This window comes from Rhinolophus ferrumequinum, chromosome 9 (genome assembly GCF_004115265.2).
Source record: "Rhinolophus ferrumequinum isolate MPI-CBG mRhiFer1 chromosome 9, mRhiFer1_v1.p, whole genome shotgun sequence".
In the NCBI taxonomy this organism is placed as follows: Eukaryota; Metazoa; Chordata; class Mammalia; order Chiroptera; family Rhinolophidae; genus Rhinolophus; species Rhinolophus ferrumequinum.
Genome location: NC_046292.1, coordinates 91,154,449 through 91,176,932, shown reverse-complemented (window position 1 = coordinate 91,176,932; position 22,484 = coordinate 91,154,449). Strand labels below are relative to the sequence as shown.

At 38.5% G+C, this 22,484-nt stretch overlaps 1 protein-coding gene across 3 annotated transcripts in view; it reads right to left on the bottom strand.

Moving 5' to 3' along the window:
* Positions 1 to 22,484, bottom strand: part of MYLK4 (myosin light chain kinase family member 4) — a 124,242-nt gene that overhangs the window by 6,795 nt on the left and 94,963 nt on the right. For all 3 annotated transcript variants that reach the window (XM_033113951.1, XM_033113952.1, XM_033113953.1), the window contains 10 exons: positions 19,640 to 19,718; positions 15,996 to 16,101; positions 13,252 to 13,345; positions 13,071 to 13,180; positions 11,990 to 12,131; positions 9,135 to 9,205; positions 8,214 to 8,342; positions 7,409 to 7,561; positions 4,080 to 4,158; positions 218 to 289 (listed from right to left, as the gene is read on the bottom strand). In XM_033113951.1, the coding sequence (XP_032969842.1) occupies positions 221 to 289; positions 4,080 to 4,158; positions 7,409 to 7,561; positions 8,214 to 8,342; positions 9,135 to 9,205; positions 11,990 to 12,131; positions 13,071 to 13,180; positions 13,252 to 13,345; positions 15,996 to 16,101; positions 19,640 to 19,718 (1,032 nt within the window). In that variant the 3' untranslated portion in view covers positions 218 to 220. The remainder of the gene's footprint in view (positions 1 to 217; positions 290 to 4,079; positions 4,159 to 7,408; positions 7,562 to 8,213; positions 8,343 to 9,134; positions 9,206 to 11,989; positions 12,132 to 13,070; positions 13,181 to 13,251; positions 13,346 to 15,995; positions 16,102 to 19,639; positions 19,719 to 22,484) is intronic.

Genomic DNA, 22,484 nt, shown 5'->3' with positions numbered 1-22,484 from the left:
CTATCCCCAACCCCCAAATCAGGAAACTGAGGTTTCTCTGCCAGAAAATGGCAGAGCCAGGTTACAAATGCAGCAGTCTGATTACAGGGCCCTCCCCCTTAGCCAAAACACTGCCTTGCCTCCCACATAGTCAGTGCAATAAACATTCGATTTCTTTCTTGCTCCTCTCTCTGAAGGCTTGTACAAACACCTCTTCAGGGAAAGACCCAAGACCAACCTTTCAATGGGCGCCTTCCATACACTGTTTGGTCACAGGGTTCTGAGCATCAGAGCAGCATTTCTTCTTCTTCTAGGAAAACCAGAAGACATTTTCGGAAGGATTAGAACTTTTTTCATCAGTTCGTGACTTATGAAAACATTTGAGAAAGTAACTTGCTACTGAGCAGAAAATGCTCTTCAAGAGTTCTTGAAGCCTAATTGCTGACGATCCTCTGACAGATATCCTGACCTGCTTCCCCAGCTAGCTAGGGAGACCACTTCATGGACGGTGTAGATGCCTGACCACTGCACTGTACACCTGACGCTGAAGCTGAATAATATTGTATGTCAACTATAATAATATATATATATAGTCATGGGACATGGAGTTCAGTATAGGGAGTAAATAGAATTGTAAAAGATAGATACATACAATGCCAGGGGGCAATAGATTGGGGGAGGGGAGTTATCACTTTGTGAGGAGTAAAATGTCTAACTATTGCATCGTTTTGTACACCTGAAACTAATTAAAAAAAAAGAGCCCAGTGAAACACACCCCACCCTCCTCTAGAACACCTGTCATCACTACCCTTCCCCTCAGATTCAGAGATGAAGAGCTTAGCACATAATGACACTTAATTTTTACACATGTGTTTTGTCAAAACTTCCTGCAACATAATTCACATAGACAAAGCACAAGAATCAAGACTGAAACTGGGGCTGCAGTGACTACAAATATGAGTAAGACACAGAAAAGGCTTCTTCCAAAAGTTTTCAAACCTAGTCGAAAAGAGTTAGGTAAGTGCCACAAGAGAGGTTCAAGGAAACAGAGAAAACACCTCCAGATTGGGCACTGAGTAGAGCCATCTTAAAGGAGGTGGCGTTTTAAATAGGCCTTGACCGTCACTATGATTTGGGTTGATACAGAAGCAGCAGCTGAGACAAGACTGGAAAACAAGGTCAGGGTGCACGGGAGCAGGCTTGGACTGCAGGGTGTGTTTGGTGTAGACAACGGGGAACACTTGGAGATTGTCTGATTGGAGGAATATGATCAGAATTGTAATTTTAAACATCATGATTTGGTGAATTAGAGAAGAGAGTCAATGGAGGTTGAATACCAGCTCGTAGGTTATGTTATTAGTTCAGTAAATTGAAAGAAAGGCATGAGCTAAGGGAGTAGCTCTGGGAATGAGAGGGAAAGGTAGAAGGCTTATTAGCTCTGGGAGAAAAGAAACCACGTCATATTTGCTCAGTGTCACTTCCTTCAGCCCCAAAGCATTTATTAAGTCTGCGGTAGGTGCTTGCCAAGTTCTAAAAGATTTGTAGTTTGGGAATGCTTTGTTCCACCCCAACTGAGAGCTGTGTCTGATGGAGGGTGGTTGGGGTCATAAGAAAAGCTGAGAACCACAGCTGTCATCTTGAGCTTAATACAGAAGGCAGAGACCTTCAGGACCTTAATTTTAAGAAAAAAAAAATCTTCTCAAATTCAGTGACTGAGTAGACGCATGCTCAGTGGTTAAGAAACAGTAAATCCTTTTAAGCGTGGAACAATGAAAAGAAATAAATAAAAATTTATAAATGACTTTTAAAAATAGAATTAAGGTTTAAATAGTAAGTAGTTTCGGATAAGAGTTAAATTTTCAATATACAGTTAAACTCTCATTTTATAGAACATATTAGAACCAAGATTTTTCCAAAAATGAATCTTCTGGAAAAATTTAGCCTCAGTATTTCATTGAAAAATGAAATATATTAAACTCAAGTATTGGCTTTCAAAACACCGAAACTCTATGGTACATGAATTGTTCTGGAAACATCATCAGGTCCCCTTCACCCAGCAGCCCATTATAGAGCAGGATAGCAGAGTGGTGAAGCTCTGCCCAGATTCCAGGGCCTGCCTGCCTGTTTTGGGATGCTGGCTCCGTCACTTGCTCCTCATGGGATCCTGTACACGTACTTAACCCTTGTCCTCAGTTTCCTCATCTACATAATTAGGATAATAACAGTTCCTGTTTCAGAGGATTGATATGAGGATTAAATGAATTAATATTTTGTATAGCAGTTAGAATAGTGCCTGGAACAGTGCCATAAAATTATAACTTTCATGATAACTGACTAGATTTATACAATGGAATTTTTTAAAAAATCCTCACCATTCTTGAAATATCTATTCACCTTAGGTACCAGCAGTTGTATAGAGTAACAAAAAGGTGACTTTTGTTGTTTCTGGGTTTAAAATATTTTTAAACACTTTCTAAAGTGTATAATGTCATTAATTATCTGCTGTGGTTTCTAAAATATTTTTAAACACTTTCGAAACTGTATAATGTCATTAATTATCTGCTGTGGTTTCCATATTGTCCTACCATGTCAAAGTGTATTTAGACACCAATAAGCTTGGATAAAAATACATTGGTGGAAAATTGCCCCAAAATAGGTTGGTAACCCTAATAAGCAGTTTATGTAGTCTGGGTAAGGTACCAACTAGGTAATAAGTCTATTTTTACTTGACATCAGTACCAATTATCAAGGAAAGGTATATTCAGACACAAATAAAACTTAGTACTGATGCTGAATTTAGAAGCAAAGTTAATTTCAATAAAAACTGAATGTGGAAAAAATGAGTACCTCCAAGCACAGTCATTCCAAGGTTTGCTGGTCAGTGGAAAAGCTGCACTCCAAAACCCCGAGGAATGGGAGGATGAGGAGCAGAGATGGAGGGAATGACAGTATATCAAATGCAAACTATGCCAGGGCTTGACGGAAGCCATCTTAACTGATGCTCGTGTCAGATCTATCCTCAACGAGGCCTGAAGGCATAGATTGCTTATTGCTTCAATATGTATCTTGCCCAGTTGAACATTCTGAATGTTAGTTACTTAAAAGTTACTTAAATGTTACTTAAAAAGTTGTATCACTGTTACACATCTGCTTTTGTGTCCTTTGGATGGAGATAGTCTAGAGAAGGCTATTGTGGAATTCAGGTGAGGGGTGTCCAGGGCCAGGATAACCATGGGGATGGAGAAAGTGGACATATTCCAGAAGTAATTAGGGAAAATAATGTACATAACTTAGAGATAAATTAAGCGTGAGATGGGGAATTGAGGGAGAAAGAGGAAACAAATAAATGCCCTGGGATCTGGTGTAGGCCATTGAGTGGGGGTCATTCTGGGAGGATGGTGGAGGATGAGGTGAGGTGGGGGACATGAGTTTGGTTTGGGACTGAGAAAATCCAATGGAAATGTCCAGTGGCTATATGTACCTGAAGCTTAGGAAAGAAATCTGTGCTGAAGGGACATATGGCGATGTCAGAATATAAATGGTAATTAAGGCAATGAGAGTAGTAAGGGAATTTATTCTAAGAAGTTATTGTGGAGTGTGGGCTCAATTATTCTCAACAAACACTTCTGTCATCTCCATTTAGTCTCTGGTATGAGGATCCTTCACATAAACTTAGATTAACATCTGGACCAAGCTAAGCATTATAGTTTTTGGTACCCAGAGCAGACTAAATCAGGTAAGCATAGAAGTTAGAATTCTGAGTTCTATTTTAAGGAGGCATAACATACATTAGCATATATTCTTCTGAACTTGTTTATGTATCTAGGCTGTATGTGTGTATTAAGAATGTGTGCATAATATAGTTTATAATGTGTACAATGATTTAATAATAAGCATAATAACAAGTAACATTTATTTTTAAAAACACAAACTGCTCAATAAAAGCATTTTAAGCAATTTAACACTGGCACAAGATTTGAAGGCTGTGAGAAAAGGAATTAGAAAGAAACACACTTAAGGCTAAGATGCCTCTGGCATCTGATCATGAAAAGACTGAGGCTAACTAGAAAAGAAGAGGAAAGACAAAGAGTCTTGGTCACCTGTGCTTTGAGTCTGGAGTGGAGCTTGTGGTCTGACAACCAAGGGTGCTTGAGAGCTTCACTTGCACTTATTCTCCAACTAAAGGAAATTCAGAAGGTTATTAGTGGGGATGCACCAAATGAGGCCTGCCTATGCCATTCAACCTCAGCTCTGGCCACTGCCTTTGGAAGACTAGGTGCCAAATGTCAAATTCACAGTCAATCCTGCCTTCTCTGGAATTGTTACCAGTGTTGTGTGGGTTACCATTTAATCCAACCAGGGTAACAACATGGGTTGTTAGACAAAGTAAGGCAAAAAATTTAAAATCTTTGTTAATGACTGAACATCTACTTTCAAATATAAGTAACCGTTCTTGATGTAATGTCTAAGCTTTATAAATTGAACTTCTGTCAGTCAGTTAAAGAATAAATGTATGTTTGTTATTATTATAAGAACAGAATAGTACAACGATTCTTGATGATTGCAAAAGCAATTTATGTATTAAAACTGTTGAATAATGTGTATTTACTAACTTTTGAGTTAAGAAGTTTTGAACAGTTACCATATTTTGCCTTGTATAACAAGCATCCATGTTTTTGGTCCAAACTTTCAGGGGAAAAAATCTTTTGTTTTAATTTTTTAATTCAAATTTTTGTTTGCTTACATTTAGGTACTTGTTTTTTTATTATAAGGAATTTTAGCATTTATTTCTTAACATATTATGGTATAAGGAATTTTATGTACTGGTAACAAATTTACCATATTTACGCATCATAGAAGGCCAAGGACTCTGTTGTTGCAAGTTCATCGTAAGTTCAACAAAACTGATGATCATATTCCAGGGTGTTATAGTGCATACGGATGTCGTTATTGATTTCTAGAGTTACACTTTTAACTTGTAAACATAAATAAAAGAATTAAAAACATTTATACAGATACAGAATTATTACTATCCATGTATAATGTGCATCCTTATTTTTCTTTCACAAATTTGGGCCAAATAGTGCGCATTGTGCATGGCAAATCCAGTAAATAGAGAAATAGGTGGAAAATTAATGTAAGTTGAGAGAGAGAGAGAGTATTTTATGCTCTATGATAGTGGGATTTGGCACAGGCCTTAGTTTCATCAAGTATTGACTTGAATACCGCGCCAGTTGCCATTCCGCCCAAATGTGTATTTGTTGCTCGTTAGGTATTAATGAAAGCCACATACGGAGGGAGCAGGCAGGACGTGGGGGCTGGAGCCCAACAGGCCTGGCTCTGCATCTGCCCTGAGTAGCTGTGCGACTGCTTCATTGCTCTCAGCCGCAATATCCTCATCTATAAAGTAATGGTGATAATATCCATGTGCCACAGGATATCCAGATGACTAAATCAGAGAACACATAAAAGTGTTCGAATAACATTATTTTGTTCAATGTCATTTCCTTATAATGATGAGAAGAAAAATTGATTCCAGCTGGGGCCACTGTCCTTGTGGAATGTGCACATTCTCCCCATGTCTACATGAGTTTTCTTTGCGGACTCCAGTTTCCTCCCACATCCCAGAGATGTGTACATGAGGTGAAATGGCAGGTCCACACTGTCCCCAATTGAGTGAATGTGGGTCTGTGTGAGTGGCCCTGTGATGGAAGGTGTCCTGTCCAGGGTGGGGCCTGCACCGTGAGCTGCCAGGATGGGTTCAGGCCAACTGGGGTCCTGCACTGGAATAAGTGGGGTGGAAAAGAATGATATTACTTGTTTTTAGTAATTTTTCTTACTGTATTTATAGCTCATCTTTATTTTTGGTGTTTTGGATCATTATGTATAAGTTTGGTGATGTTTTTGTGACCAGAAATATGTCATAGGAACTTAAATCTTGTTTATATCAATTAGCCTGTGGTTAAGTTTGGTTTCGTTATACATCATTTTGCTTAAAGTCAGTTTCTAAGAACCTATCCATGTTAAGTGAGGACTTACTGTATCTGTAAAATAGTTTCTCAGTAAACGTGTATTTCTCATCCACCAAAGATTTGATAGAGTTAACATTTTCCATCTGTTCTCTGCCTGGCATTAAGTATTGTACAAATAATAATAATAGTAACATCAGCTGTTGTGCTTTTCCATTAAAGATAAAAGCAAAGTCTGTTCATGGCCCCTCCTCTCAGACTGAGACCTCCAGCCTGGCCAAGTCCTCCTTCCCACTTTAGGACTCAGTTCTGGCCCTTTTCAATATACTCTGTCTTTGCATGAACCACATTGTATTATAGCTTTTTAAAAATACCTATCTTTTCTATTAGATCATGAGTTACCTAAAGGCAGGGACTGCGCTTTCTACAACTGTTCTCAATGCCCAAGACGCATTTCCTGGCAGATGGTAGATAATTAATTAATTGCTTGAGGAAAAGAGCCTCCCGTGTGTCAGGCACTGAGCCCCACCCATTACTCATGTTGTTTCTTTATCACCCTCCTCCATGGCATCCTCCTATGTATTGGTTCGTGGTCATGTTTATTAATAACTCAAAAGCCATAAAGATGATGAAATAATAAAGCAAATATTGTTGTCCCTGAGAATCTTAAATACTACCTACTGTAATATGTCTTAGACATAAAACCATCTAAAACTGTGTGTGACAGGTTAAGGGCAGTGTCCATCCCCTGTCCATAATTCTGAAATGCAAGCCCGTATATGTCAACATCATTCTTTATCCACCGAATTTTGAATTATTGTAGTCTTAGCATGACAGAAAACAGAAGGCCATGTAATGCATAACAAACAGTTAAGTGATGGCTTTGGGGGAAGGTCAGCTTGTGTTTGATTATAAGTCCTCCCACTTACTAGCTGTATGACCTTGGGCAAACTACTTAGAGAGAGTCTCATCCATAAAATAGTAATGATAATTTCCAACTCATGGAGTAGGGTGAGGGTTGAAAAAGATAATGTCCATAAAGCACTTGGAATAGTCTGGCCCATTGTAGGTTCTCAAATGAAATGATGGTTAAGTCTACAGCTACACAGAGCTATATATGTGCTTTGTAGACGTGAAAGGCATCATGGAAATAACTTATCCCAAACCCTTCATTTAGAGGGTGAGTCCACTGACGCCCAGCATGAGCCCCTAATTGCTAGAGCTTTATTGCAAAACGCAGAAGGTGGGGAGTTTCTGCCGCCCCATTCAGGCTCATGACCAGAGCAGTCCAAGATATCCGTAAATTGGGTCAAGAGCGTCAAACTCATCCTATTTAAAACCTTGCACAGGCATCAGAGCTTTCACTAAGGGACTTCAGTGGTTATCTGATAAGAATGCTAATGATCCTGGCTCCACTCTTATCCTTACTGCTTCCAGAGCCCAGAATGAACTTGGGTTACCTCTTCTCCTTAATCAGAAGCTTGGAGATGAACTCCTTGGCCTCCTCTGAGATGTTCTGAAATTCTTCCTCCTCTAAGTCCCACCTGCAGGCCAGGATGTTGTTCAGGGTCTCAGCATCGTTATCGCCCAGGAAGGGGGACAAACCACTCAGTCTGTAAGACACAGTGTCCAGAGTGATTATTTTTTAAAAAGCTTCAAACCTTTTATTGATAGGTTGCTTTTTTGGTTCTGTCATTTAAAACTGAAAGAAAGCAAATAACCTAATAATTAAACATAATTTTATAATAGATTTTTACAAGGAATAAGATGCTTACCTCCCCCACCCCAACTCCTAAATAAATAACTACAGCAATGAAGGCAGAACCTGTTCTTGAATATGAATCTCAAAGACTAATACAACTTCTTTTTAAAGCATTTACAGCTGGTAAAAATCTGCCATATGCTCAGTGAGCCAACACCAGGACTGCCGCCTCTGAGGAGTGAGGCTAACATTAGTCATTTAGGAGATCAGGACACAAAGGTTTGGTTTTTCTTTTCTTTTCTTTTTTAGTTACTTTTAAGGCATTGGATGATATCGTAGGTGTTAAAATGATTAGTGAAAAAGACATACATTTACTTTTTCAGATGATGTGCAGGGAAAGAATTTACCCCTTTCACCCACAGGATTCAATTGAGCCTAGAAAGTAACTGAATGTGGTACAGTGCTATTTATTTTTAAAAGACCTAAATTGGGGCTTTTATGCAAAATAGCAAAACCTTTTAGAATATGCATGATGATTGAGAATGTCAGAAAGATCTGCTTACAGCATATAGGCAATTACCCCCACACTCCACATGTCCGTGGGAAAGGAAACAAAATCATAGTTCACAACTTCAGGGGCAAGAAATTCTGGGGTTCCAAAGTTCACCTTCAGCTTCTCTCTGGGCTTGTACCTGAAATTTAGGAGACAAGTGAAGGGATGGAGAGTGTCAATCAAAAATCATGGAAATTGAAATGATGCAATATATAAGACAAAAAAGCTTCAGCCATACAGCAAATTTAAACTAAATAGACTTTAAAAGAAATCACATATTTAAAACTTAGTGTCAAAATTTGTGAAGAAGCCCAAGGAGTTTTAAGTCATCATTCATACAGTGAAACCTTAATAATCTGAAACAGTTGTAACAAAAGCCACTCAGAATAATTAGAAACATGAATTATAGAGTATGAAAAAAGAAAAAAGAGAAAGAAAAAGTAAAAACTGATACGATCCTTGACATGTCAATGTATTGAATGAGCCCATACTAATGAAGAAATGAAATGCAATAGTTTACATCTATTTTATATTCATCATTAATAAGTTCTTTGTCCCCTTAAAAACCTTACATGTTCCAGGACCCTTTGCAATCTTGTTTATGCTATTAATTTTTTTTAAGTAAATCTTCTCTTTACAGATGGAACAAATATAAAAGACTAAGACAAACTCTTACAAATTCTAAATTAATGTTTTCAAATTTAATAACTTCATTGTATTAAGTTTTTAATTTTTTCTTGCATGCACTACAGAAACTTCTAAACATTCAAATCCCACAGTCAGCAATGTAAAGCTGAAACATTTGTTAAGTTAAATCTAAATGAGGGTATGAAACCAAGGGATATATCAGATTTATCTTTGCAAAGAAAGAGCACCCATCATGCTCCCTAACTCCATTCATACACCGATTAATATGTTCAAATAGCCATACCTTCTGGCGAATCCAAAATCAATAATTTTTATTTGTTTAGCATCCCGATTCACACACAGGATATTCTCAGGCTGCCAGTAGAAAGAGACATATTAGCAATGAAAACAACCATCGTTCACGCAAATTGTCCTCGAACCACAACTAAAAATATAAGGATGCTCAGGAAAAACATATCAGGCCTTTCACTTTGGGTCTGGCTTGTCTGTGTGGGTATTTTCTCCTTTAATTATGTGGTAGATGAGGTTGTGGGTACCATGCCAACCCTGCGTTACCCTGCCTGTTCCTCTCCCTGGTTCTGCAGTTTACCATGATGTGAGTTCAGGCAGAGGCCTCCTTGAGGAAAGAAAGAGAGGGGTTGCTTCAGTGCTTTCTAAATGCACTGGTGAAGGCCGTCTCAGCCTTGACATCTGCCCCCCTAAAATTATTAAGTATGAATTTCCCCTTCTTGGGGGAATATTTTTCCCAAGGATTTATGAGTTCCAAGAGAAATGGCCTGATTCATGTTAACGGCCACACTGAATATGCAATGTAATGTGAACACTACTGACCTCCAGATTTTCCTTTGTGATTAGTCTAGGGAAAGTCATACGTCAAAGGGAAGGCTTTTTCCCCCGTTCATTCTTCATTCTCTGCAGTTCCAAAGTTTTACTCAGTTTGGTCTCAATGCCTAAAACACTTTCTGCATGTTCCCTTGGAGTTTGACTCTGGGAAGACTTTGCCCTGCCAATCTGACAGTCTTGGGGTGAAGAGGGGAAAATGTAGATAGTAGCATTGCAACTCAGTGTTTATACAATGTCTGACAAGTGTACCCACATTTGTTGGGACAGAAAAACTGAGGTCAGAGAAATATAAGAGATTTGATTTAAAGTTAAGGTCATCCGTAAAAGAGAAAATTTTCAACAAATTGCCTAGAATTCTCAAGCTCTAATCTTGACTCTTCTCTGAGAGTTGAGGGACATTAGCTGAGTCGTTGAAGCCCCAGGATCCCATGTCCCATCCTTTAGGTGCTATCCTGGCTGCCCCTCAGCCACACACACGTCTGTCTGGATGGAGAGGAGGCTCACACGAGATCAGAAACTCAGGAACACTTTATGAAATGACATTGTGTCTCCTTATCAATATTCAATAGGCTGTTTGGTTGGACATAATGTCTTTGGAAGCTCTTTTCTAAAATATCTCTAAAACAAATGTCTATAAGTAAAAGCTATTTATAGAGAAGTGGGTGCTATATAAGAACATTTGGTTTTATGCTTAAATAACTGATCAATCATGTATAAAGCTGTCCAGTTGTCAAAGAATACTATGCCATAAAAAAAATTTGTTTGCAGAATGTAAAGAAACAGCTTTGAGGTCACTTCAAAAGGTTAATTTTTTTCTAATTATGAAATTAAAGCATAATCATTAAATGAGACTTGTAAAACACAGAAAAATATAAAGTGGACCACTTTTAAGTCACCTCTAATTTCCTCTACATAGTGACAAGCACTAAATATTTTTGGCCCTTTTCCTCCCAAGGAGCTTTCTAAAAGGGATGACTGGTCCTTAATGACCCATCCAGCTGTCACCTTTATTATTATCTTTACATACAAGCCATAACTAAAATTACCCATTACAAGTCCTCAATCAACATTATGAAGCCACATATGGAGTTGTTTGACTTACGATAGGCCAGGTCCTAATTCCAGTTGCCGATCAAATCCCTTTAGGGATATCTGTAGAATATCTACACTCAATGAAATGCTCCATGAAAATATGCATTATCAAACTCAGTTCAGAGCCAAGGGCTTTGCTAATGATTTTTAACCTCTCACTTTGCCATTTTATACACCACTTCCTCCTGCCCTGTGAATGCGAGAGGCAATGTACATAAGTCAAGACAGTGAGGAAAGCCAAGTTATAGGAAGAGAGGCCCATGGAAAACTATTTGAGGAAGTTAAATACATTTAGCTCTATAATCCCTGATGACTAGCAATAGGTGATATGTTACATAGAATTTTATCTCACTGCCATGCTGTGCAAACAGGGAAATAAGAAAATGATTGAGCCACACAAGAAAATGAACTTTATGATTCTTAACCCCAATAGTAGAGCTAGTCAGTCTTACAGGGCCTGGGCCTTTCATTGGTTGTTACTAGGTATAGTCCAACTCTAGAGACTTTGTAATGGGAGAGAAATCAAAAGGGAAGAGTCGTTAAATAAGAGAAGAAAGGAAGGCATCTCAGCTCCTGGCTGCTCACAAAAGCTTTCCACCATTTCCAGCATGGTGTCCAGTCCCACTCCCACTACCCTTTCCTGTTCCTTAGTATTTTAGCACTCTCTGGCTGCTCCATATCCCATTCTGCCATAGGTTTCTCCTCAGTGTTCTAGCATGTCAATAGAAAAACAAATCCCTAAAGTCCAGAGCCTCCTGAAAGAATTTTAGAAGAATGTTGCGGACTCTTGGAGAGCTGGAAAGTTTGGCTACCAAAATACCAGGGTATTTTCAGTTAGTTAAAACTCTTCCACCTACTTTCCCTAATAATGACAGGGACACAAGGATACCATGGTGGTGGTGGTGGTGGTGGTGGTGGTGGTGGTTTTAATTCTAAACTTTTAGGGAAACCATCTCCCACCTGGGTTCCTTTCACACAGGCATGTTACAAGAATCTGAATAGTAGTCCGTAAAGAAGGAGACATGAAAATATTAGGGCATGACAGAAGTTGGGAGTGGGTGGATGAGGTTAAGAATCTAGATTTTTATTAACTCCTGAATATGTACCTAGTGACTCTCTCAATTTCCCAAGCTGGTGTATAGTATCTGACAGCATCCTCTGATCCACACAAGGGCGGAGGTTGGGATACAAACCATGCTCTACCTTCAGGTCCAAATGGAGAATATACATCTGATGCATGTATCGTATCCCCTCACATATCTGCTTGATGAACAGGATGGTATCGAACTCAGTCAGATTATAGTTGTCATCAATGATCCGGTCAAACAGCTCACCGCCATCCACACTGCAGAGAGAAGAGGAGTGAAGTCCTGAGTCATTCCTTAATGAACACATTTTTCTTATGGCAGCTTGGTATTTAGGCTCCTCTAACTCTTCCAACAGAGGTGTATGCATAGTTATTTCTCTGTCTTCTTTGCTATCTCAGTTAGATGACTCTTAGGTTGAAGGACCTTGTCTCAGCTACCATTAATTTCACAAATGGAAAGTCTCAAAACCCCATTTATCCAGTGTCTACAGCTCTGGAGTGAGTCCACATCTGCCATTTTCTAACATACATGGAAGATAAAAAGAATTTTAAGAAGGTAGGGAGGGGAATTCCAAACACCAAGTGAGGGTTAGACAGGGTCTCCTGAGACTAATTTCAGTGATAAAGTGCTTCTATGTGGCTGATGCTAGATACTTAGTATTCAAAATTCCTTATTGTACAATGATAAACAAAACCCAAAATGAGGAAAAAATAAACTGAATCGCAATACTGATTCTGCGTTAGTGAGAAATACTCACTTTCTAACTAAACGTTTTTATAACGGTGATTTTAAATGGAAGTTCCTTAGCTGTAACTAGTAAGTTTGACATGACCTCTGGATTAGTGATTAGGTTGAAAGTGAAATGTAGTTCAAAAATCACTTTCCTCCAGGTTAACCAGAATAATATTTAAGCTGGATTTTTGACAGTATAACTTACATATAAAGTTAGATCTATGTTGTCATTCTCCTTCTTATTAATAAAATCATATATGGAGATGTCTATTTCTAAGTAATTTCCTTCCTGAAACTGACTGTCTCACACACACAAGTCAGAATCATTGGTGCACCAAGAGTGTGTCTAGCAACTTCTGAGGCAGGACAGAGCTGCACCCCATGGTCATGGGTGCTGCGGGACTCTCGGATGTGTGTGCGAGCTATGCGGGGAAGCGGAAGAGAGAGCAGGAGGGCACACATACTACTCCATGACCAGGACAATGTCGTTCTTAGACTCGAAAGCATCATAGAGCTGAATGAGGTTCACGTGATCCAGCTGGTTCATGACCGTGATTTCATTCTTTACTTCATCCTGAGAAGAAGGAAAGAGGCTTAGTGAGGTGAAGACAACAGCAAGGAGAGAGCCACACTCACCGCCTTTACCTTATCCTTCTTGCCTCTGGTCTTGATGATCTTAGCCGCCAACTTCAGACCTGTTGCTTTTTCTTCACACTTGTGAACCTGGCCGAAGCGCCCCCTGACAAAGAAGAGGATGAGGTGCAGTGTGAGATTCTGTCCCCCACCAGGACCCGGCTTCAGCCACTGCCAAGTGGACAAGGAAGTTTCCCGGGGCATTTCTTTTTTTGAATTTGAATAAGCAAACCTATTGGTGCATCTACTCTAACCAATAAACTTCTATGACAGTGTCAGGGTTTGGTCTGTGCATCACTGGCATCAGAATCACCTGGAAGGGGGTAGGTTACAAGGAACACATGTTTCCTGGCCGCACTCCAACTCTACTGAGACAGGAATCTGGGATGAGGCCCCAGAATCTGCATTTCGCAATGTGCCTTGGGTAATTCATATGCACCCTAAAATTTGAGAACGTCTGTTAAAGAAAAAATACAATTGTTCTGAATATATACTCGTATGAATGTAATAAGTGAGGCTTTGTAAGCATGTGAAAAATACAGGTTGTGAATCAAGCACATCAAATTATTTTTGGAAACTGCATATAAATAAATAAGAAGTAATGACAATATCTCATATAGACACATATGATCAAAAACACATATCACATTATCATCTATGAGTTTTTTAACATTTTAGCTTGGACATAAACTTATATATACTTTGTCAGACAGCTTCTGACAAATGCAATCACACACAAAAATGCACACCCTTGTGAACAATTTTTAAATTTGACTTGCTTACTTTGATTCCTGATTGAGTAAAATAGAACCCAGGGAGCAGCCTGTGCAATGGCGGCTATCACGGCAGGAGTGACAGGGACGCTTCCTTAACAACATCATGCACCTAAGGCCACCACATTCCTAAAGGACTGCAGAGGTGAGGGTCCTGGCACCAAATGGAGGAGGGTGACTACCACCCCATTCCATTCAACTCAACTACACACCCCAGGGCAGAAGCAGATGGGTTCCTAAACAACCAAGTGATGACTTCAATTGCAAACACCATTCCAGATTAACCTCTTTACTGGAGCACATGAACACAGCCCCCAGCACCTTGTGTGTGGCTGCTGATTAAGAAAATGCTCTTTCCTCTTAATTATCAAAGGCCCCCAGAACTGCCGGGCCCAGCAGAGGTGTCACATCGCTGTTTAACTTCAGGACTATCTCAATTGTCTCTCCCAAATGAGTTGTTCTGCAAGTGTCTTGAATGATTAGGCCACCTCCCAGTATTGTCCCTCTCAGCTTGTCCATACCGACAGCCTCATGCTAGTTGAATATATTGAGTAGGGATTATAAATACACTAGAGACCACAGGTTGGGAGATGAACCCCAGAAAAATTCAGGAGCCTGCCTCCGCGGGCAGGTCTTTTGGGACCCAGTGATCCTTGGCAAGTTGCATTCTTTCTGCCAAAAGTGAAAAATAATTTGCTACATCTAGAATCTCTTATTGCTAAAAAGGAAGTACTCCAGTTGATGATCACTTTGCATTTTAAGGCAATAATACACATTTGATTGTGCTCCTCTAACTTATTTACTGAGTGAGTTATAGCTGCCAGTTTTGAGCGGAGTCCAGACAGGAGATGCCCAGCAGGTGGTCCACACTGCAATATGACCAATGCTGCCCGAAGGGGAGTCATTGACGAACCTTCACCTGAAACACAGCACAAACCCTAGGGATTGTTTCAAAGCCTCTTCTGCCATAGGTACTGTCCTTTAGAGAAACAGTTGCTGGCTTGTCACTGAACTCCCTGAAGACCCAAATACGCTGCTGCAGGCAGTAAGACTTCAGACTCACATGGTACTTATTCAGGTTTCAGAATTCCCATTTCTCCCCCAGCCCATCCTCAGTTTCGAGGGGAGTGCTCCAGGATCAACCAGCTAGGGAGGAAATAATTCAGGTGGTTCTACGCAGTGGAGGGATAAAGAAGCATGGAATGGGAAGAGGAAGAAGGGGCTTATACAAATACGAACATGCCCTCAATGGCCAGTTGCAGAAGCATGCATTATAGTAACTATGGATATTTTCCTATGTGTTGTTAAGTAAAATTTGTCTATATTTCTATAAATTTTCTGCTTTCTCTTCCTATTTTATATAGATATGTTGATGGCAGTAAATTTTATAATTTAGGCTTTAGATGACAAAATCCCATAGGGGGATTGTGAGTGAAGTAGAAGAGGAAGGAACATCGCCAGGAATGATTTCCTGATGTTCTTTACTCTTCCTTCTTCAGGGAGAGGCTGAATTGAGATGTCCTTCAAATAAGTTCTTTAGTGAAGAAAATAACTGATTGAAATGTATAATGGTAATTAATACAATGACAACATAAATGGAAAACTAACAATAATGATGAGAAAGATTTAACACATGCCACCAGCAATATACAATTTTAATTCATTTCTACATTTTGTTTCTCAGTATTCAAGTTTTGGAGAGCTTCTAAACCTTCTGGGGATTCACACTGTTTTCTCTCACTTTCAGACCTTACAACATGGGAAGTAAAGCAGATAATAAATGTGGAGTTTAGTCACTGTCACCACATCAACCTTTCTGGCATGTGACAACTTTCAGAAGTGGTTGAGACTTCTTGAAATGTTTGTTTGTGACATTTCTATTCTCAGGGGGAGACTGGCAAACATTTATGAAGGCCTCTTTGTTGATCTCTTTGAAAGTTCTCATCTTTTGTTGAAAATGTGTTAAAATTGAGCATTACTTACCCTCCTAAAATTTCTGTTCTGCTCACAGTATAAAAACTGTTGACTGCTGTTTGTTTGGCTATCACAATCCGGTGACTAAATGGGGCAGGAGGAGCCTGGATGTCATCTAGAAGGTGAGAGGAAAAGAAGGGCCGTCTGTTAAGCAGTCAGAATTCTTTATGGCACCAAGCGTTGGGCCTCAGAGTGAAAATTTGCTCATTTAATAATAAAATAACAACAAGCCATCTGTTTTATTCCTAATGAGCCAAGGAATATACATTTTCATTTCATATTATAATCTGTGATTCATGAAAGTGACACCTGACATCTTTGAGAAAGAATGTCAGGACCACTAAACTATGATTCATACCATCTTCAGGACAATTTTTAGAAATGTCAAAATAATTAAAATCTACAACCCCAACACAGTCAAATAGGTTATACTTCCAAGCCTGAGGCCATTTAAATTCAAACATGAGAAGTAGTTTGTTCCATTATTTTTTTAAAGCACCACTGATATAGCCCATTATTTTAATTAAAGCAAAGAGAAAAAATGAAGTTTCTTCATGTCATTGAAATGTTTGATATTATTATATATTACTTTCCAAAATATTTTAGCTTTATTTAAGACACATTTAAGGCACAAAGATGAATTTTTCCTGGCTGGAAATAAAACGCCCAGTAAAACTGGCTAAGTATATATTCCACAGCTCTCAAATTTCTCCCACTTTCTACCTTCTATCCTAAGTGTTTAAACTCTAATCCACCTCAGGATCAGTTCTAAAATATGTAATTACCCAATAATATTCTCCCAGTATTCTTTTTACTTTTCCATGATTACTGCTGTTAAAATTTGCTTGCCATGACCCTATTCATTTCCTCTTTTACTCATTATTTAAACACCTATTGCATGCACCTTCTTACACGCATACCAAGGATACAAACAGAGGGAGTAATAACTTTGCTTTCAAAAATTTATATTTATTCAACATATAATTCTTGAACACTTATCTTGTGCTAGGCACTCTGCCAAGTGTTAGTGTTTTTTTCTTAATTCAGACAGTATAAATCACCAGGAAACTGCTTTGATATGGACATTCACCATAAATATGCAGAAAAATCAAGAAGCCATGAAAGAATTCTCTTGGTGGCATTCATCTCTTCAGACCAAATGAATGAATGAATGAATGAATGAATGATCAAGTTACATACACAAATGGCATCGATATGGCATTATGTCTCCTTCAGGCTGTTAGGCTAAGTGAAATTTAGTTGGAAATGTTTGCTAGAAACTTTAAGAAGCTTTAAAAGTCTGAAACAAAAGCCGTGTCCTACCCAGTGGAGTCACCAGATCTTGCTGTCTGGAGGTCTTAATTCCAGCGGACTCCAGGGGTTGGCTTTGTAAGCTCCCCTGGACTTGTCTGGTTTCCTGTGTTCTTCTCAACATGTGTCCTTCACCTGTACCCGCTACATCTAGTCTGCTCTTTTTGTTGTCCTCTTTGATGAAGCACTCCTCCACCACTCTTCGCTTACTACTGCCAATAGGCTCTGTTTGTTCAGCATTCTGCAAAATGGGTCCTATTGCTGAGTTTCCCGGGACTCCTGACGTGGAAATGGCTTTTACACTGCTGATACACCTGGAAAATAAAATTCAGCTGCAGCTGTCAAAGTTTCAGGGAGAAAAATTTCAGGCGGTCAAATTTCTTAGAACTAAAGCTTCCTTAAAATGGTGTTTAGGTGAAGGGATCTAAGCTTCATGACAGAGAGACGTCAGTGTTTGGGGATAAAATGGAGCAGTATGCTTCCCCATCAGATGAAAGCAGCACGAAGATGGGTGTAGGTAAATAGGATCCCAGAGAATCTCCGTAGTGACCTCATTGCAACCCCGTTATTCCATTGTCCCTTTACAAAAGCACTCATTTCATGAATGCCTAACTTGATATTTATTTTTTCACTTCCTTTCCTTATAAAAGAGAGAAATGACTAAATTAAAGCATAATAAAGAAGTAATAATCTCTCTGAATATTAACAGCGGTGAGAGTAAACCTTTATTGGTGAAAGAATTGACCTAGTTTTAGTTTTGCAACAGCTCCAGACCTTACTGAGCACATCTTTGCAGTGACGGACTTTCTTAGTAAACAATAGTGTTTATGTTTAATTCTTGGAAAATTGGACTTCTCCGTGAGTAGATTTCAAATATTTTATTTAAAAACTGAAATAAGAATTATATCTTAAATCTCTAAAAAAAGAAGACCACAGATGTTTGAATACTTTCTATTTCAAATAGATTCTGTGGCTCATCGTAACATAATTTATTTTAATTGGCTACATAATTACTTGCATTTATATGTGAAACTTTGCACAGTTGAGAAAGAGTCATTTAGTAATCTACTTCTTACTCAATCTTCACAATATTTGGGGGGAAATAGCCAATTTGTCATGTATAACGGGATAGGTAAACTTTTTAAGAATTAGGTCTTTAACCTACAGATCAATCTGATTATTATTCAATTCTTGATCTTAGGAAGGATGTGCTCCATATTGCTAAAACTAAGAAATTTTTACTTGATCTTTAAAAATACTGATTGATGTCAGTATTAATAATCATTATCTTTGTCATGCAGTTGGTTGGAGACTTAGGAAACAATAATATGCCGAAAATGTCACAGGCAAGCATGAAGAAAAAATTGTGACAAGAAAACATGGCCAAGAAAAATCTACACAAGTGGGAAATTGGTTTCTAAACCATTGCTTTAAAAGCTCACTTCAGTTATCCTTTCGATACAGCCTTAAATTACAACGGCACGTAGATCTACAAAAAACATAAACTGAAGATGTGTAATGCTTTAAACCCTACCTTTCATAGAACTGATCACCATTAGTTTTGTCAGCATTTTGCTTTGTATTTGAACACTTGTCCAGCACTGTTTCATTTGCGATAGATGACTCCCCATTTCTGTCAGGTTCTCTTTCACTAGTATCTTCTTTAGAATGAAGCCTGTTTTTCTCTGCTTTGAACACTGGACGTGCGTTTTTATCCACAATGGCTTGCTTATCATCTCCAGCACTATTATTTTCTTGTCTATTCAGTCTCTCTATGCATGAAATATCTCTCCCATCTGTATTTTCTCTTGGCTCTATGGTCTTCCTTAGAGCAAAATCTTCTACCTCATTTGGAGGTCTTTCTGTATGAAATGTGGCAAAACTTCTCTGAACTAGAGAGGCCTTGGTCTTCTCAGCATTTTTCTTGATGAGTTTATTAACCTTTTCTTTCTCAGAGGAAGGCTGGTCCTTCTGGGAAGATCTCTCTAAAAGCCATCATAGGACACAAAATATTTTAACAGAGGATGTACGTGATCAGCATAATTTTGGCTTCACATAATGGCATCTCTATTCAGGTTTGTCTTTATCAGCAGATAGAAACTTTTCAAAACCAAAGTTGAAGTGAACATGACCAATTGATTGACAATTGGGTTTCCAAAGATTTTTCTAGTTTGTAACTAGTGGGACCCAAAGCCAATCAAGTAAAGGTATTCAAACGGCACTTCTCCCGATATGCGGCTTTCTGAATGTGTAACTTCCTCTGAATAAGAACAACAACATAACAGGACTTCTATAACAGAGCTTTCTTTACCCATACATGTCTAGTTTTCTAAAGACGTTACCTGTGAAGGCCGATATCCTTTTGCCTTTGACAGGTGTCATGTCCTTCAGGTCGGGGTGTGACCACACCTTTTCCTTAGCCTGTGGATATACAATGGAATAATTGCAGTTACGTATTACATCAGGATTTCTCAACCTCAGCAGTACTGACACTTGGGGCTGGATAATTCTTTGTTGTGAAGAATGTCATGAGCACCACAGGATGTTTAGCAGCATCTCTGGCCTCTGTTTACCAGATGCCAATAGTACCCTCGCTCCCAGTTGTAACATTCAAAATGTCTTCAGAAATTGTTAAGTGCTCCCCTGCCCCACCCTGGGGATGAAATCGCCCCAGACTAAGAGCCATATATTATATGATTCAAACACAGAAGAAAAAAAGTATTTAGAGGGCAGAACAGTCTGAATTAATGAAATCCTATATAGACTACAGTATTAGAAGACAAATGAACTCACTATTGTAAAAGAAATTCTGTAAAACTCTGACATTGTTTGTAGAAGAAGGCCAATCTTCATGAATAGATTAAAGGATATTGATAATATGTAAGTCACCGTTGGCCTTCGTTTATATTGCCTTGATATGGTTCACATATAAATCAAATCAAAATGAGAGGACATTTGTGAATGGGTTTTGTAAACCAGAAAGCAGAAGACTAAAATAAGCTTTTATAAATGGAGCTTTTTCGTTGCTTAGAACAGATGGCCCTTTTCCTAAGCAGATAAACATTCTTCTCACAACTAGCTTCTCTGAATTAGCTTAGCGAAACCTTTTTAAATACCTCATAAAAGGTAAACATTAGCCGAATTCACCCAAATTATCACAAATTCTAAAGTTATGCATTATAAATTAATGAAACTGTAAGGATGTCCAAAGAATTGGTCTTTTTTCTTTGGCAAGAGAGCAAAATTTGCCTCAGGGTGACTTGAAAGCATGAAATGCCATGCAAGTGCAGCTCACAAATATGAAGACAAATTGCCAATGTACTTTTAAACAATCCAAAGGGCAATTTCATAGGTTCATAGCATTTCCATTTTTCAGATAGGGACCCTGAAATATGGAGGCATGTTTAGTAAATCTGGTAAAAAACAAAATTAGAGCTTATAGCCTCAGGGATTAAAATTTTTTTTTTAAGTGAAAGTGCAGGGGTGGTATATGCATACTTTTCCCTTCGTAGGGAAAAGGTCCTTCAGCTTCCTCAGGAAAAGCCAGTTGCTCCCTCATCCTTTACACAGCTCTCTGCACATAGTACCCCCAAGGCTGGTGTCCCTTGCAACATTTTATTAAACATTTTTCCTTTTTACCTTAGATGGGCAAAAAGACTGGTATGTCTTTGAATTCCTGGCTCTTACCTCAGAGACTGGGACATAGTGATAATGAAGATGGCGATGATGATGGCTAATACATACCAAGCACTGACTACATACCAGGTACTTTTCTAAGCATGTTACATTTTTAACTCAGGTGCAACAACAACCCTTGGGGGTAGATACTATTAACTCTATTTTATATTGAATTTGGGTAATTTTCCAGGGATACATAGTTCAGAAACGGTATAACCAGGATTCTAATTCAGTTTTCTGCTTCAGTCTGTGCTCTTAATTACCACACTTTACTGTCACTCTGGGAAAAAGGGAGATTACAGCCAAAGTAGATTGTCAGTATTTATTGAATATATCTACCACACAGCTAGCACTGCTGCAGATAAGAAAGAAGACTGAGAGAAAAGGGCATAAAATGAAAACACATTAATAGAGTGAAGGAATAAATATTCATTGGTCAAAAGATTACAATTAACATGGAAGAAAGATGAGAGAGAAAGAGAAAATTTAAGTCTGATGTTGAAAATATGTATCCAAATTAATCAGATAAGATAGTTCAACAAGTAGCTTTTCAGATATTTTATAACGTTGTCTTCTAATGCTTCTCTTTAGAAATGAAAATTACTGGTGGATAGGCATTGTGCTTCTGGATTTATTCTGGTCGGTATGAACACAATGGTAAAAGCACAGATAGACTTAATAATGAAAACCGGCGTGTTTCAGTCAACTTCAATCCATCAAAATAGGTAAAATTGAGAAGCTGGTTGTAAGGTTCTGCAGAGTGATGAATGATTAGCATTCGCCTCTAAGGCCATCTGCAGTGTTGGTGGCAAATGTCCCCAGGTTGGGCCAACATTCTCAGGGGACAGTAGTCTGATTGAGCAACAGGAGCAGCTGTTGATCCTAAGGGGTATAAGAAACCAGCTTCCAAATGAGGCTGTTTTTGTCTTCGTCAATCATATATCACATATGTTTTACCGCTTAAATAATGTAAGGTCTTTATTCATTGCCACAGGCCATTATGTTTTCATTTCCCTATGTAATACTGACATCTAGAGGAACTCTGAACAGAAGGGATTCCAAAACACAGACATTGTGTTTCTCCTTTCCTGCTTCTGGACAACTTCAATATGAAATTTTTTACTTTATGTTTCCAGGTTATGTGTAGAAGTCACTAACATAGGAAGCACAAGTCTTGGGAGTTGTCGAAAACTGAACCTATTTTCTACTGATTAAAGAGCTGGTAAGCATGGTGTTCCTATAAAGATTCCTATCACCCTCTGTTAATTGGTAAAAGTCATGTCAGACATTGTTCCCTCTGCTAAGTTCACACCAATGACAGACCAGGAAGAGGGCCTCACTTCACTAAATTCACTCATTATTCATTCACTTAGTAAATACTAATCTATTTGCATATAGATTCCTCTTGAAACCATTTATCCATTCTTTTTATAATAATATATCAGTGAATTTTGAATGACATATGGTAGAAAGGGGACTTGGCCCAAATGCCCAACTATTCAAAACACA